The sequence below is a fragment of the Notechis scutatus genome, chromosome 5, assembly GCF_049901735.1.
Source record: "Notechis scutatus isolate UNSWTSFEM ecotype Mainland chromosome 5, rNotScu1.2, whole genome shotgun sequence".
In the NCBI taxonomy this organism is placed as follows: Eukaryota; Metazoa; Chordata; class Lepidosauria; order Squamata; family Elapidae; genus Notechis; species Notechis scutatus.
This window is the reverse complement of record NC_142013.1, coordinates 2,756,082-2,768,680: the sequence shown is the minus strand read 5'-3', so window position 1 is coordinate 2,768,680 and position 12,599 is coordinate 2,756,082. Positions and strand designations below refer to the sequence as shown.

Genomic DNA, 12,599 nt, shown 5'->3' with positions numbered 1-12,599 from the left:
GAATTCCTTGAATATTTTACATGCCTCTTCAAAGCCCCAGTTCGGAACTGTTTAGAGAAAGGCCGATTACTCATTTTGGAAGGCTGAGACTTTCATCCTTCAGGAGAAAAAGAAATAATATGTTTTTTAAAAACTAGACATTTGAAGGAAACCGTACCTATCTGTCATCCCAGGGAGACGTGAAATACAGGGTAGGATAGGACCCCGATGGAGCGCAACATTTCCATCGCTAAGCAGGGCAGCCGCTAAGCGAGTCACAATCCATTTTATGACCCTTTTTTTTTGCCATGCCTGTTAAGCGAATCACTGCACTCGTTAGGTGAATTATACAGACGTTAAGTGAATCTGTCTTCCCCATTGACTTTGCTTGTCAGGAGGGGGAATCCCATGACCGACATTGCAACAGTCGTAAGTACATGCCAGTTGCCAAGCATCCGAATTTTGATCATGTGACCCTGGGGATGCCCCAACAGTCGTGAGTGTGAAAACCAGTCATGTTGCTTTTTTTCAATACTTTGAATGGTTGTTTGGAGTTATAGCAGCACTGAAACAAGACACACAGCCAGTTTTGCGGGCTAAGGCAGGACTAGAACTCCCAGTCTCCTGGTGATTGGCCCAAAGTCCCCCAGCTGGCTTTCATGCCTAAGGCGGGACTAGAACTCCCAGTCTCCTGGTGATTGGCCCAAAGTCCCCCAGCTGGCTTCATATTTAAGGCGGGACTAGAACTCCCAGTCTCCTTGTGATTGGCCCAAAGTCCCCAGCTGGCTTCATATCTAAGGCAGGACAAGAACTCCCAGTCTCCTTGTGATTGGCCCAAAGTCCCCCAGCTGGCTTCATATCTAAGGCGGGACTAGAACTCCCAGTCTCCTGGTGATTGGCCCAAAGTCCCCAGCTGGCTTTCATGCCTAAGGCGGGACTAGAACTCACCGTCTCCTTGTGATTGGCCCAAAGTCCCCCAGCTGGCTTTCATGCCTAAGGCAGGACTAGAACTCCCAGTCTCCTGGTGATTGGCCCAAAGTCCCCCAGCTGGCTTTCATGCCTAAGGCAGGACTAGAACTCCCAGTCTCCTGGTGATTGGCCCAAAGTCCCCCAGCTGGCTTCATATTTAAGGCGGGACTAGAACTCCCAGTCTCCTTGTGATTCGCCCAAAGTCCCCCAGCTGGCTTCATATCTAAGGCAGGACAAGAACTCCCAGTCTCCTTGTGATTGGCCCAAAGTCCCCCAGCTGGCTTCATATCTAAGGCGGGACTAGAACTCCCAGTCTCCTGGTGATTGGCCCAAAGTCCCCAGCTGGCTTTCATGCCTAAGGCGGGACTAGAACTCACCGTCTCCTTGTGATTGGCCCAAAGTCCCCCAGCTGGCTTTCATGCCTAAGGCAGGACTAGAACTCCCAGTCTCCTGGTGATTGGCCCAAAGTCCCCCAGCTGGCTTTCATGCCTAAGGCAGGACTAGAACTCCCAGTCTCCTGGTGATTGGCCCAAAGTCCCCAGCTGGCTTCATATTTAAGGCGGGACTAGAACTCCCAGTCTCCTTGTGATTCGCCCAAAGTCCCCAGCTGGCTTCATATCTAAGGCAGGACAAGAACTCCCAGTCTCCTTGTGATTGGCCCAAAGTCCCCCAGCTGGCTTCATATCTAAGGCGGGACTAGAACTCCCAGTCTCCTGGTGATTGGCCCAAAGTCCCCCAGCTGGCTTTCATGCCTAAGGCGGGACTAGAACTCACCGTCTCCTTGTGATTGGCCCAAAGTCCCCCAGCTGGCTTTCATGCCTAAGGCAGGACTAGAACTCACCGTCTCCTGGTGATTGGCCCAAAGTCCCCCAGCTGGCTTCATATCTAAGGCAGGACTAGAACTCCCAGTCTCCTTGTGATTGGCCCAAAGTCCCCCAGCTGGCTTCATATCTAAGGCGGGACTAGAACTCCCAGTCTCCTGGTGATTGGCCCAAAGTCCCCCAGCTGGCTTTCATGCCTAAGGCGGGACTAGAACTCACCGTCTCCTTGTGATTGGCCCAAAGTCCCCCAGCTGGCTTTCATATCTAAGGCGGGACTAGAACTCCCAGTCTCCTGGTGATTGGCCCAAAGTCCCCCAGCTGGCTTTCATGCCTAAGGCGGGACTAGAACTCACCGTCTCCTGGTGATTGGCCCAAAGTCCCCCAGCTGGCTTCATATCTAAGGCGGGACTAGAACTCACCGTCTCCTGGTGATTGGCCCAAAGTCCCCCAGCTGGCTTTCATGCCTAAGGCGGGACTAGAACTCACCGTCTCCTTGTGATTGGCCCAAAGTCCCCCAGCTGGCTTTCATGCCTAAGGCAGGACTAGAACTCACCGTCTCCTGGTGATTGGCCCAAAGTCCCCCAGCTGGCTTCATATCTAAGGCAGGACTAGAACTCCCAGTCTCCTTGTGATTGGCCCAAAGTCCCCAGCTGGCTTCATATCTAAGGCGGGACTAGAACTCCCAGTCTCCTGGTGATTGGCCCAAAGTCCCCCAGTTGGCTTTCATGCCTAAGGCAGGACTAGAACTCACCGTCTCCTGGTGATTGGCCCAAAGTCCCCCAGCTGGCTTCATATCTAAGGCGGGACTAGAACTCCCAGTCTCCTGGTGATTGGCCCAAAGTCCCCAGCTGGCTTTCATGCCTAAGGCGGGACTAGAACTCACCGTCTCCTTGTGATTGGCCCAAAGTCCCCAGCTGGCTTTCATGCCTAAGGCAGGACTAGAACTCACCGTCTCCTGGTGATTGGCCCAAAGTCCCCCAGCTGGCTTCATATCTAAGGCAGGACTAGAACTCCCAGTCTCCTTGTGATTGGCCCAAAGTCCCCAGCTGGCTTCATATCTAAGGCAGGACAAGAACTCCCAGTCTCCTGGTGATTGGCCCAAAGTCCCCCAGCTGGCTTTCATGCCTAAGGCGGGACTAGAACTCCCAGTCTCCTGGTGATTGGCCCAAAGTCCCCCAGCTGGCTTTCATATCTAAGGCGGGACTAGAACTCCCAGTCTCCTGGTGATTGGCCCAAAGTCCCCCAGCTGGCTTTCATGCCTAAGGCAGGACTAGAACTCACCGTCTCCTGGTGATTGGCCCAAAGTCCCCCAGCTGGCTTCATATCTAAGGCAGGACTAGAACTCCCAGTCTCCTTGTGATTGGCCCAAAGTCCCCCAGCTGGCTTCATATCTAAGGCGGGACTAGAACTCCCAGTCTCCTGGTGATTGGCCCAAAGTCCCCCAGTTGGCTTTCATGCCTAAGGCAGGACTAGAACTCACCGTCTCCTGGTGATTGGCCCAAAGTCCCCCAGCTGGCTTCATATCTAAGGCGGGACTAGAACTCCCAGTCTCCTGGTGATTGGCCCAAAGTCCCCCAGCTGGCTTTCATGCCTAAGGCGGGACTAGAACTCACCGTCTCCTGGTGATTGGCCCAAAGTCCCCCAGCTGGCTTCATATCTAAGGCAGGACTAGAACTCCCAGTCTCCTTGTGATTGGCCCAAAGTCCCCCAGCTGGCTTCATATCTAAGGCAGGACAAGAACTCCCAGTCTCCTGGTGATTGGCCCAAAGTCCCCCAGCTGGCTTTCATGCCTAAGGCGGGACTAGAACTCCCAGTCTCCTGGTGATTGGCCCAAAGTCACCCAGCTGGCTTTCATGCCTAAGGCGGGACTAGAACTCCCAGTCTCCTAGTGACTTCATATCTAAGGCAGGACTACAACTCACCATCTCCTGGTGACTGGCCCAAAGTCACCCAGCTGGCTTCCATGGCGAAAGTGGAACTAGAACTCCCCGTCTCCTGGTTCCAGCCTGATGCCTAGATGTGTATATGTATGCCTTTGTGAAGTTGGCATAAAAAGATGATGAAGATGATGATGGTGGAGGAGGAGGAGGAGGAGGAGGAGGAATTTGCAGAAGGATCTGACTTAGCCCTGTTGAAATGGTTGTGGGATCTCTTGTTTGAGCCGGGGGGGTTGGACTAGTAGACCTCCAAGGTCCCTTCCCACTCCGTGATTAGAAACAGGATGTTAGGGCTGGATGACCTTGGCCTGTTTTACGAGGACAATTTAATGCTTCCACATTTTATTTTTATTTTTATTGGAAAATAATTCTCTGGGAGCCTTTTTTTTTAAGCCTCTCCAGAAAATGTCAACATTCGCCAAATTCCTAAGGCTTGAAGCAACATTTTCCCCCCACCCCAACCCCCAAAAAAGTGGGTAGCTGCAAAAACTCAGATATTCTTGGCACAAAAAAAAGAAAAAAGGAACTGGGAAGTCAAGTGAAATGTTCAGCGAGAGAGAAAACAGCTTGCGGAGGAAGACAATGCAGGCAGAGAGGCAAGACTGTGTCCCCGTGTGACGAAAGGCAGAGGCGTTGTTGGCAAAACCTCGGTTTACAGTAGGGGGCATTGGGAGGGTGTGTGGCTTTGACACACACACACACACACACACACAAACTGATGGGCTTCACAATCCTGGCCTTCCTGGCTCTTATAAATAAACGAAGATGGAAGAAGAGAAAGGAAAAAAATATGAGCCCACCCAGAATCACCCTTCTGCTTCCAGCCCTAGGAAGATGGATGGTGGTTGGCAGAGCTGGCATTTCCATTCATCCAGCTGGCAGGGCTTTGCAAGCTGGACCAATTACGCAGGCAAATGGATGGGCTAAATCCACCCAGGAGTTGGGGATGGGGTTATATTGGGCAGAGGGGGATCTTCTCTGCCTGGTCCTTTTGGGCTTCCAGAGGCAGCTGGCACCGTTAAGTAGCCAAGAACCAGAGGCCCCTCTGGCTTTGGCCCGATGACTTGGGTTGAATGGTGCAGGAATTGGGTACGTCTAGTTTAATGAAAAGAAGGACCAGCATGGTAGCATCTTCCAGTATCTAAGGGGTTTCCACAGACAGGGTGGGGGGGTCAACCTCTTCTCCAAAGCCCCTGAAGGCAGGACAAGAAGCAACAGATGGACAACCAATCAAGGAGAAAAGCAACCTGGAACTAAGGAGAAACTTCCTAATAGCGAAGAACAATTAACTAGAGCAGGGGTGTCCAACCTTGGCCACTTTAAGACTTGTGGACTTCAACTCCCAGAATTCCTCAGCCAGCTTTGCTGGCTGAGAATCTGGGGAGTTAAGTCCACAAATCTTAAAGTGGCCAAGGTTGGAACCCCTGAACTAGAGGAACTCCTTGCCACCAAGAAATCCGTGGGTTCTCCATCACGGTAGGATTTTAATAAGAAATTGGATAGGCATTTATCTGGAATGGTATAGGGTCTCCTGCCTGAGAAGGGGGTTGGACTAGATGACCTCCAAGGTGGTGTGTGATGGCTATTCAGGTCGAAGCTATTTGCCTAGCAGGTGGAAATATTTGTGTGAATTTTGGTTTCGTGGTGGTTGGTTTTTTTTTTTTTTTTTTGGTGCTTTCTCTGATCCAGCCAAATTTTGGCTGCTGTGATAAGATGATAAGATAATGAATGAATGAATGAATGAATGAATGAATGAATGAATGAATGATTCATTCATTCATTCATTCATCCATCCATCCATCCATCCAATTCCATTCCATTCCATTCCATTCCATTTATATAGCCACTCATTTTGTATCCACAACTCTGGACAGCTAACAACAATAAATTTCCTGGGATTTGTTTCCCACTAAATGTCAATTTTTTTTTTGCAACCTTCTGACAAGCAAATTTTTGCAAACTTCTGATGAGCGAAGTCAATGAGGAAGCCAGATTCACTTAGAAACCGTGTTACTAACTGAACAACTGCAGCGATTCGCTTGGCAATTGTGATAAGAATGTTTGTAAAAAACGGAGCAAAATTGGATTAACAAATGTCTCACTTAGCAACTGAAATTTTGTTAAGTGAGTCACTGCAGCTGTTGTGAATATGTTACAGTGAGGACAGTTAACCAGTGGAACTACTTGCCACCGGAAGTGGTGGCTGCTCCAAAGACTGGAGGTTTTCAAGAAGAGATTGGACAAGATTTGTTTGAAATGGTATATAGGGTCTTCTGTTTGAGCGGGGGGGCTGGACTAGAAGACCTCCATGGTTCCTTCTAGCTCTTATTCTGATTCTGATTGCTTCCCCATCTGTGTGATGACCCAAGGGGGTGTGGCACAAAGGCAACACAGTCAGATAATCAATAAGAGTCCCTTTATTAGCTTCAACTTTGCCCCCACTGTCCTGGTTACCTTCTGGGCTGGATAAAAACTCTCCCAGGAACAGCCTTGGGCTGCAGGGAATCAAGTCCAAAACGTGGTCAACAAAAACTGCAACTATAAGTCCAATCAAGGCAAGATGAGGTCATTAGTCCGGCAGGGCAGGAGCAAGAATTCCAGATGTGAAGGCACAGCAAAAACTCAACACTGTTGGGAGGATGCCAGGAACGCAGATAAGCAAAGTCAGCACAAGACAAACTCAGGTTTGCTTCCAGCAGCTGCCGCACACAGCTTGCATCTCTTTTAAACTCTCATTCTCAGGTGTCCTAATGAAGGGAATCAGGGCCCTTTCCTCCCCCGTAAGCCAGGCAACCCACGTTGCTCCCTTCTCCGTTCCTCCCTGCGTGCCCTAGGATGAAGAGGGGGTGGGCCTGGGTCTTCCTCTGAACTCCCTCTCCCTTGTTCTACCTCCCCCCTGCTCTGCCCAGCCGGACATTGACCTTCTCCAGTTCCCTCCACAGCCAACGGAGCCACCACTCCCGCTCCCTGTGTTGGCTGTTCGGATTCAGACTCCGACAGGGGCAGGACCATCTGGTTGTCACCTTACTCTCTTCCCCCATCAGGACCTTCTCAAACATACTTCAGAGGAGCATCCGGATTACCCTTTTTTGATAGAAGCCCAGAAGAGCATCAAGCAGGTAGCCGAGAAGATCAACAAAGGGATGAGGAGTGCAGAGGAACTGGAGCGGAACGCACGGATAGTGCAGGAGATCGAATCCCACATTGAAGGCATGGAAGACGTAAGTTCTCTACTTCTCAGATCGGGTGGAGTCCTCTCCACTAATTAGTCACGGCTAATTTACGGTTAGCTGCACCAAGCGTCCATCTTGGTGGATCTGAAAAAAAGGAAATATGGGGGTCCTTGGTGCTCTCTGGACTCGATGGTTTCCTTGCAGACGTTTCATGACCCAACTAGGTAACATCATCAGTGCTAGGAGGGAAGAGGGTTGTGGAATGGAGGACAGTGAGAGGAGGAGGAGGAGGAAAATTGTGGGGTCTTTGGTGCTCTCTGAGCTGGGTTGTTTCCTTGCAGGCGTTTCATGACCCAACTAGGTAACATCATCAGTGCTAGAAGGCAATAAGAGGAAGAGGAGGAGGAGAACTGTGGGGTCCTTGGTGCTCTGAACTCAGTGTTTTCTTGCAGATGTTTCATTACCCAACTAGGTAACATCATCAGTGCTAGGAGGGAAGAGGGTTGTGGAATGGAGGACGAGGAGGAGGAGGAGGACTGTAGGATCCTTGGTATTTTCTGAGCTTGATCATTTTCCTGCAGACATTTCATTACCCAACTAGGTAACATCATCATTCCTAGAAGGGATTTGCAGAGGGGAGTAGAAGGAGAATAGGTGAAGGAGAAGCAGGAGAACTGTGGGGTCCTTGGTGGCCTCTAAACTCGGTTGTTTCCTTGCAGACATTTCATTACCCAACTAGGTAACACCATCAGTGCTAGGAGAGAGACGGGTTTGCTCTCCGCAAGCAAGCTACTTGTTTATAAACAGAAAGCAAAGCCCACTTCCTTCTAGCAGTGATGATGTTGCCTGGCTGGGTAAAGAAACGTCTCCTTTATTAGACTTTACTATTATTATTATTATTATTATTATTATTATTATTATTATTATTATTATTATTATTATTATTATTATTATTATTATTATTATTATTATTATTATTATTATTATTATTATTATTGCTGGTGAAGGTTTTAGAAGTGCAACTGATCGTATTGTCTCTCACCTCTACAGCTTCAAGCTCCACTTCGGAGGTTCTTACGGCAGGAGATGGTGGTGGAAATGGTAGGTCCTCCTCCTTCAAAGCATCCATACCTCGAGTTGTTTCCCTTGGTGGGGTCTTTGACATGAGCTGGGAGCATCTCATTAAGATGTTGAGACTCTAGAAAGAGTGCAGAGAAGAGCAACTAGGATGATTTTAGGGGACTGGAGACTAAGGCATATGAAGAACGGTTGCAGGAACTGGGCCTGGCTAGTCTAGGGAAGAGAAGGACCAGGGGAGACAGGAGAGCAGCCTTCCAATATTTGAGGGGCTGCCCCAGAGAGGAGAAGGGGGTCAAGCTATTTTCTAAAGCACCCGAAGGCCAGACAAGGAACAATGGATGGAAACTGATCAAGGAAAAATTCAACCTGGAAATAAGGAGGAATAAGGACAGTGAGGGTAAACAACCCCATGGAACAGAAGTTGCCTTCGGACGTTGTGGGAGCTTCATCCCTGGAGGCTTTCAAGAAGAGACTGGACTGCCACCTGTCAGAAATGGTGTAGGGTCTCCCACTTGGGCAGGGGGTTGGACTAGATGACCTACAAGCTCCTCTTCCAACTCTGTTTCCCCCCATTGTGTGCCAAAGAAGTGTGAGTTTGGCAACTCCCAGCCAGGTTCCATTTTATTTTATTTTTTTAGAAAGTTTAATAAATAAAACAAAATAAGGAGTGTGATCTGGTGCCAGGGAATAGAACTAATCCTTGACTTACAAGCACAATTAAGTCTGAAATTTCAGCTACTAAGCGAGACAATTGTTAAAAATGAGTTTTGCCCCATTTTTTTTTACCCTTCTTGCTACAGTTGTTAAGTGAAACTCCGCTGGCCTTAAGTGAGTAACATGGTTGTTAAGTGAATCTGGCTTCCCCCATTGCTGGTTAGAAGGTCGCCAAAGGAGATCAAATGACTCTGGGTTATGCTGCGTCCGTCCTAAGTACAAGCCAGTTGCCAAGCGTCTGAATTTTGATCATGTGACCAGAGGGATGTTTTGCAACCACCATAAATGGAGGCCAAATGTCCACATTTTTATACGTGACCACGGGGATGCTGCAGTGGTCGTAAGTGTGAAAAACGGTCCTAAGTCACATTTTTTTTCCATTATCACTCCACAAACGGTCCCTAAACGAATGGTTGTAAGTCAAGGAGTAACTCTATACAGCTGTGCCTTTAAAATTATTTAGCAAAGATGCTTCAGTTAAAGAAACCCCACTCTGTGTAGAACGGTGCGTTTTCCTTCAGCCAGATCCAAGGGATCTGTGGGGTCCCAAAGCTGGCTCCCTTTGCGTGTCACAAAAGCCTCCCCCCCCCCCCCGTGTGGTTTCCGTGATTGTTGTTAAGCCTGAATTCCCCAACGAGTGTTAAGGAAAACAAACTAAACAGAATGTGTAGCGTAGTCAGATAGGCAGACAGGTAAATGTGTGAGATAAGTTTGTATTTTAGTTAACATGCAGTAAAAAACAGATATGCTTGTGCTATCAAAAATATAGTTTATTCCATTAGGAATTATAGCATAGTCAAAATAAACGGTCCATTAGTCATGTATCATTTCAGTCAGTCCAGTCGGGGATACTCAATTTGCAAAATCCGTGTTGAATAGCCAATGTCAGTTCACTTACAATAAATCAGTCCGTATTATCTCTTCTCTCTGTTGAGAAATCAACACTCCTAAGTAAGGAAAAACGCAGTCATCAATCCATCCAGTAATTAGGGATCATTAAGCCAGAGAGAGAGAGAGCTGCAATTGACTTGCTTCTTTTATGGTGCTTTTACAACCACACCCTTAATTACATTCTTGTAGTTAAAGTTACACACACTTTAACCAACAAACCATGATAACTTATTTATTATTTTTTTACCCAAACCAGTTAGGGTAAACAATGTTATCCCTAACAATTGTGACCCTTCCTGGATCTCCTTTGCAGAAGCCGGTCGGTGGGAAGAAGGATCGGTCGCTGTTCCTCTTCACCGACTTGCTCGTTTGCACCACGCTGAAGCGCAAGTCGGGGTCTCTGCGACGGAGTTCCATGAGTCTGTAAGTACACAAGAATAACAACTCTTAGACTTACCGTGTTTTCCCCCAAAATAAGACCCTGGCCAGCAAAAAAAGGCACCGGGTCTTATTTTCAGGGGAAGTCATCCATTGACTAACCTCACTTGCGCGCGTCGTTCCTGGCCTCCTTCCGGAACTCCTTCTTCTTCTGCGGCCAGCAAGACTTTCTTGAAGGCCTCTGCGGCCGATAAAACAGACCTCTGGATCGATCCTGAGCTTTGTTCTCAGCTCCAGAGGCCTTCAGGAAAGCCTGACCAGCCTTGCCGGCTGCAGAAGAAATGGGCCGGCGAGGCAGGTGTCGTGGTATGTGAGGCCTGGTTACACCTGCCCAAAGGGAAGTAGTAGGGCAGCTCCACCATCCCATAGCCACCCTAGCTTAATTTTTACCTGTCCACTCTGGAGTGGGCGGGATCTTAATTAGGGCTTATTTTGGGGGGTAGGGCTTATATTGGGTGCACGTGTAAAAATCAAGGTAGGGCTTACTTTTAGGGTAGGTCATATTTTTGGGGAAACGGTATATTGCTCCAGAGGCAATAGCCCGTAGAGTTATATACCGCTTCAAACTATTTTACAGCCCTCTCTAAGTGGTTGACAGAGTCAGCCTGTCACACACACACACACACACACACACACAACAATATGGGGTCTTCATTTTACTGACCTCGGAAGGCCTTGTCAACCAACCTTGAGCTGGTGAGAATCAAACTGATTGGCAGAATTAGCCTGCAAATACTGCATTCTAAGCACTGGATGGACTTCAACTCCCAGAATTCTCCAGCCAGCATGGTTTGAGCTCTGACCTGGATGGTGAGGAATGGAAGGATGGATACTCCTTGCAGACAGCTGGTCATTTGCATCCTTTGAGAGGGTCACTGAGGCCACTTAGAGGTTCACCTGTGTCCTCTCAGGGTCACCTGAGTTGTGTAAATGGGTGTGGAGCCTGCTTGGAGCTGCTGAAACATCCTCCAGAAAGCACAGCTCCACAACACACTCCTTTCGGCGGTTCCGAGAAGGCTCCACACTGATTTGCCACCTCTCCGGTGAACCTGAGGACAGAATTAAACCTCCAAGGTACCTCAACAGCTTCCTAAAAAGAATGCAAATGACCAGGAATATTAATCCTTCCGTTCCCCACCGTCCAAGTCAGAGTTGAAGAAGCTTCTTGGATGAGAAGCAAAAACATCTTCAAAGAAAAACCAGAAAGTCCAGTTGCCTCTTGGGGGGGAGCACCATTTAGAATGGTCATAAATCGCTTTTTTTCAATGCCATTGTAAATTGGAACGGTCACTAAACAAATGGTTATAAGACAAGGTTGACCCGTGTGAGAGTTTTTACAGGAAACTCATACCTGTAACGATAGTCAGCTATGAGACGGCAGTCTATGTCATGCCCCTGTCGGAGTCGGAATCCGAGGAGGAAGCCGGATAGCTGACAGGGAGTGGGAGTGTGGCTCCGTTGGCTGTGGAGGAAACTGGGGAAGGGCAGAGTCCGGCTGGGCAGAGCAGGGGAGAGGTAGAACAAGGGAGAGGGAATTCGGAGGAAAACCCAGGCCCATCCCCTCTTCATCCTAGGGCACGCAGGGAGGAACGGAGAAGGGAGCAATGTGGGTTGTGTGGCTTACGGGGGAGGAAAGGGCCCTGATCCCCTTCATTAGCTGCCGCTGGGAACACAGTGTATAAAAAAGGCAAATTGTCGTGGCTTATCCGTGTTCCTGGTGTCTTCCCAACTATGTGAATTTTGCCGTGCTCTCAAGTTTGAAATTCCTTTTTCCTGCCCTACCAAACTAATTACTTCAGTTTGGCTTGTTTTGGACTGTTACTGTTTGTGTTCACCTTGTTTTGGACTTGATTCCCTGCAGCCCAAGGCTGTTCCTGGGAGAGTTTTTCTCCAGCCCAGAAGGTAACCAGGACATCGGGGGGCAAAGTTGGAGCTAATAAAGGGACTCCCACTGATTATCTGACTGTTTTGCCTTTGTGCCACGCCCCTTTGGGTCATCCAAGTCTCCGTTTTCCTTTCCGGGGTTCTCTTTGCAGCTACACCGCCGCCAGCGTGATCGACACAGCCAGCAAGTACAAACTGCTTTGGAAAATGCCTCTGGAGGACGTAGAGATCGTGAAAGGTTTGTGGTGGCGGCTCTCATGGTGATAGAAACTCCTTGCGTAAAGGTGGCAGTTCTTAAGAAACAGTTTGCAGCCAGAAGCTGAGACGCCTCTCAAATCAAGTTTGGGCAGCTTGCAGGGGGGTAAAAAAATCCAGACTAGGATTGGTGAATGTCGCCTGCAGAACTGACATGATGAGGACTAGCAGCTATTTCATTATCCAACTAAGTAACAGTCTGCACTGATGAGGCTACCTGGTTGGTTCATGAAATGTCTGGAAGAGAACCACCAAGCTCAGAGAACAACAAGGACCCCACAGTCCTCCTCCTCTTCCTCCTCCGCGCAAACCCCACTCCCCTCCAGCACTGATGATGTTCCCTAGTTGGGTCATGAAATGTCTTCAAGAAAACCACCCACTGCAGAGACCATCCACTCCTCCTTCTCCTCCTCCTCCTCCTCTCCTCCTCCTCCTCCTCCTCCTCCTCCTCCTCCTCC

At 48.8% G+C, this 12,599-nt stretch overlaps 1 protein-coding gene across 1 annotated transcript in view; it reads left to right on the top strand.

Annotated features, from left to right (window-relative positions):
• ARHGEF17 (Rho guanine nucleotide exchange factor 17) overlaps positions 1-12,599 on the top strand; it is a 151,674-nt gene that overhangs the window by 107,385 nt on the left and 31,690 nt on the right. Inside the window, exons 7-10 of the mRNA XM_087967516.1 lie at positions 6,751-6,927; positions 7,930-7,980; positions 9,878-9,987; positions 12,039-12,124. Of these exons, the coding sequence (XP_087823642.1) occupies positions 6,751-6,927; positions 7,930-7,980; positions 9,878-9,987; positions 12,039-12,124 (424 nt within the window). The remainder of the gene's footprint in view (positions 1-6,750; positions 6,928-7,929; positions 7,981-9,877; positions 9,988-12,038; positions 12,125-12,599) is intronic.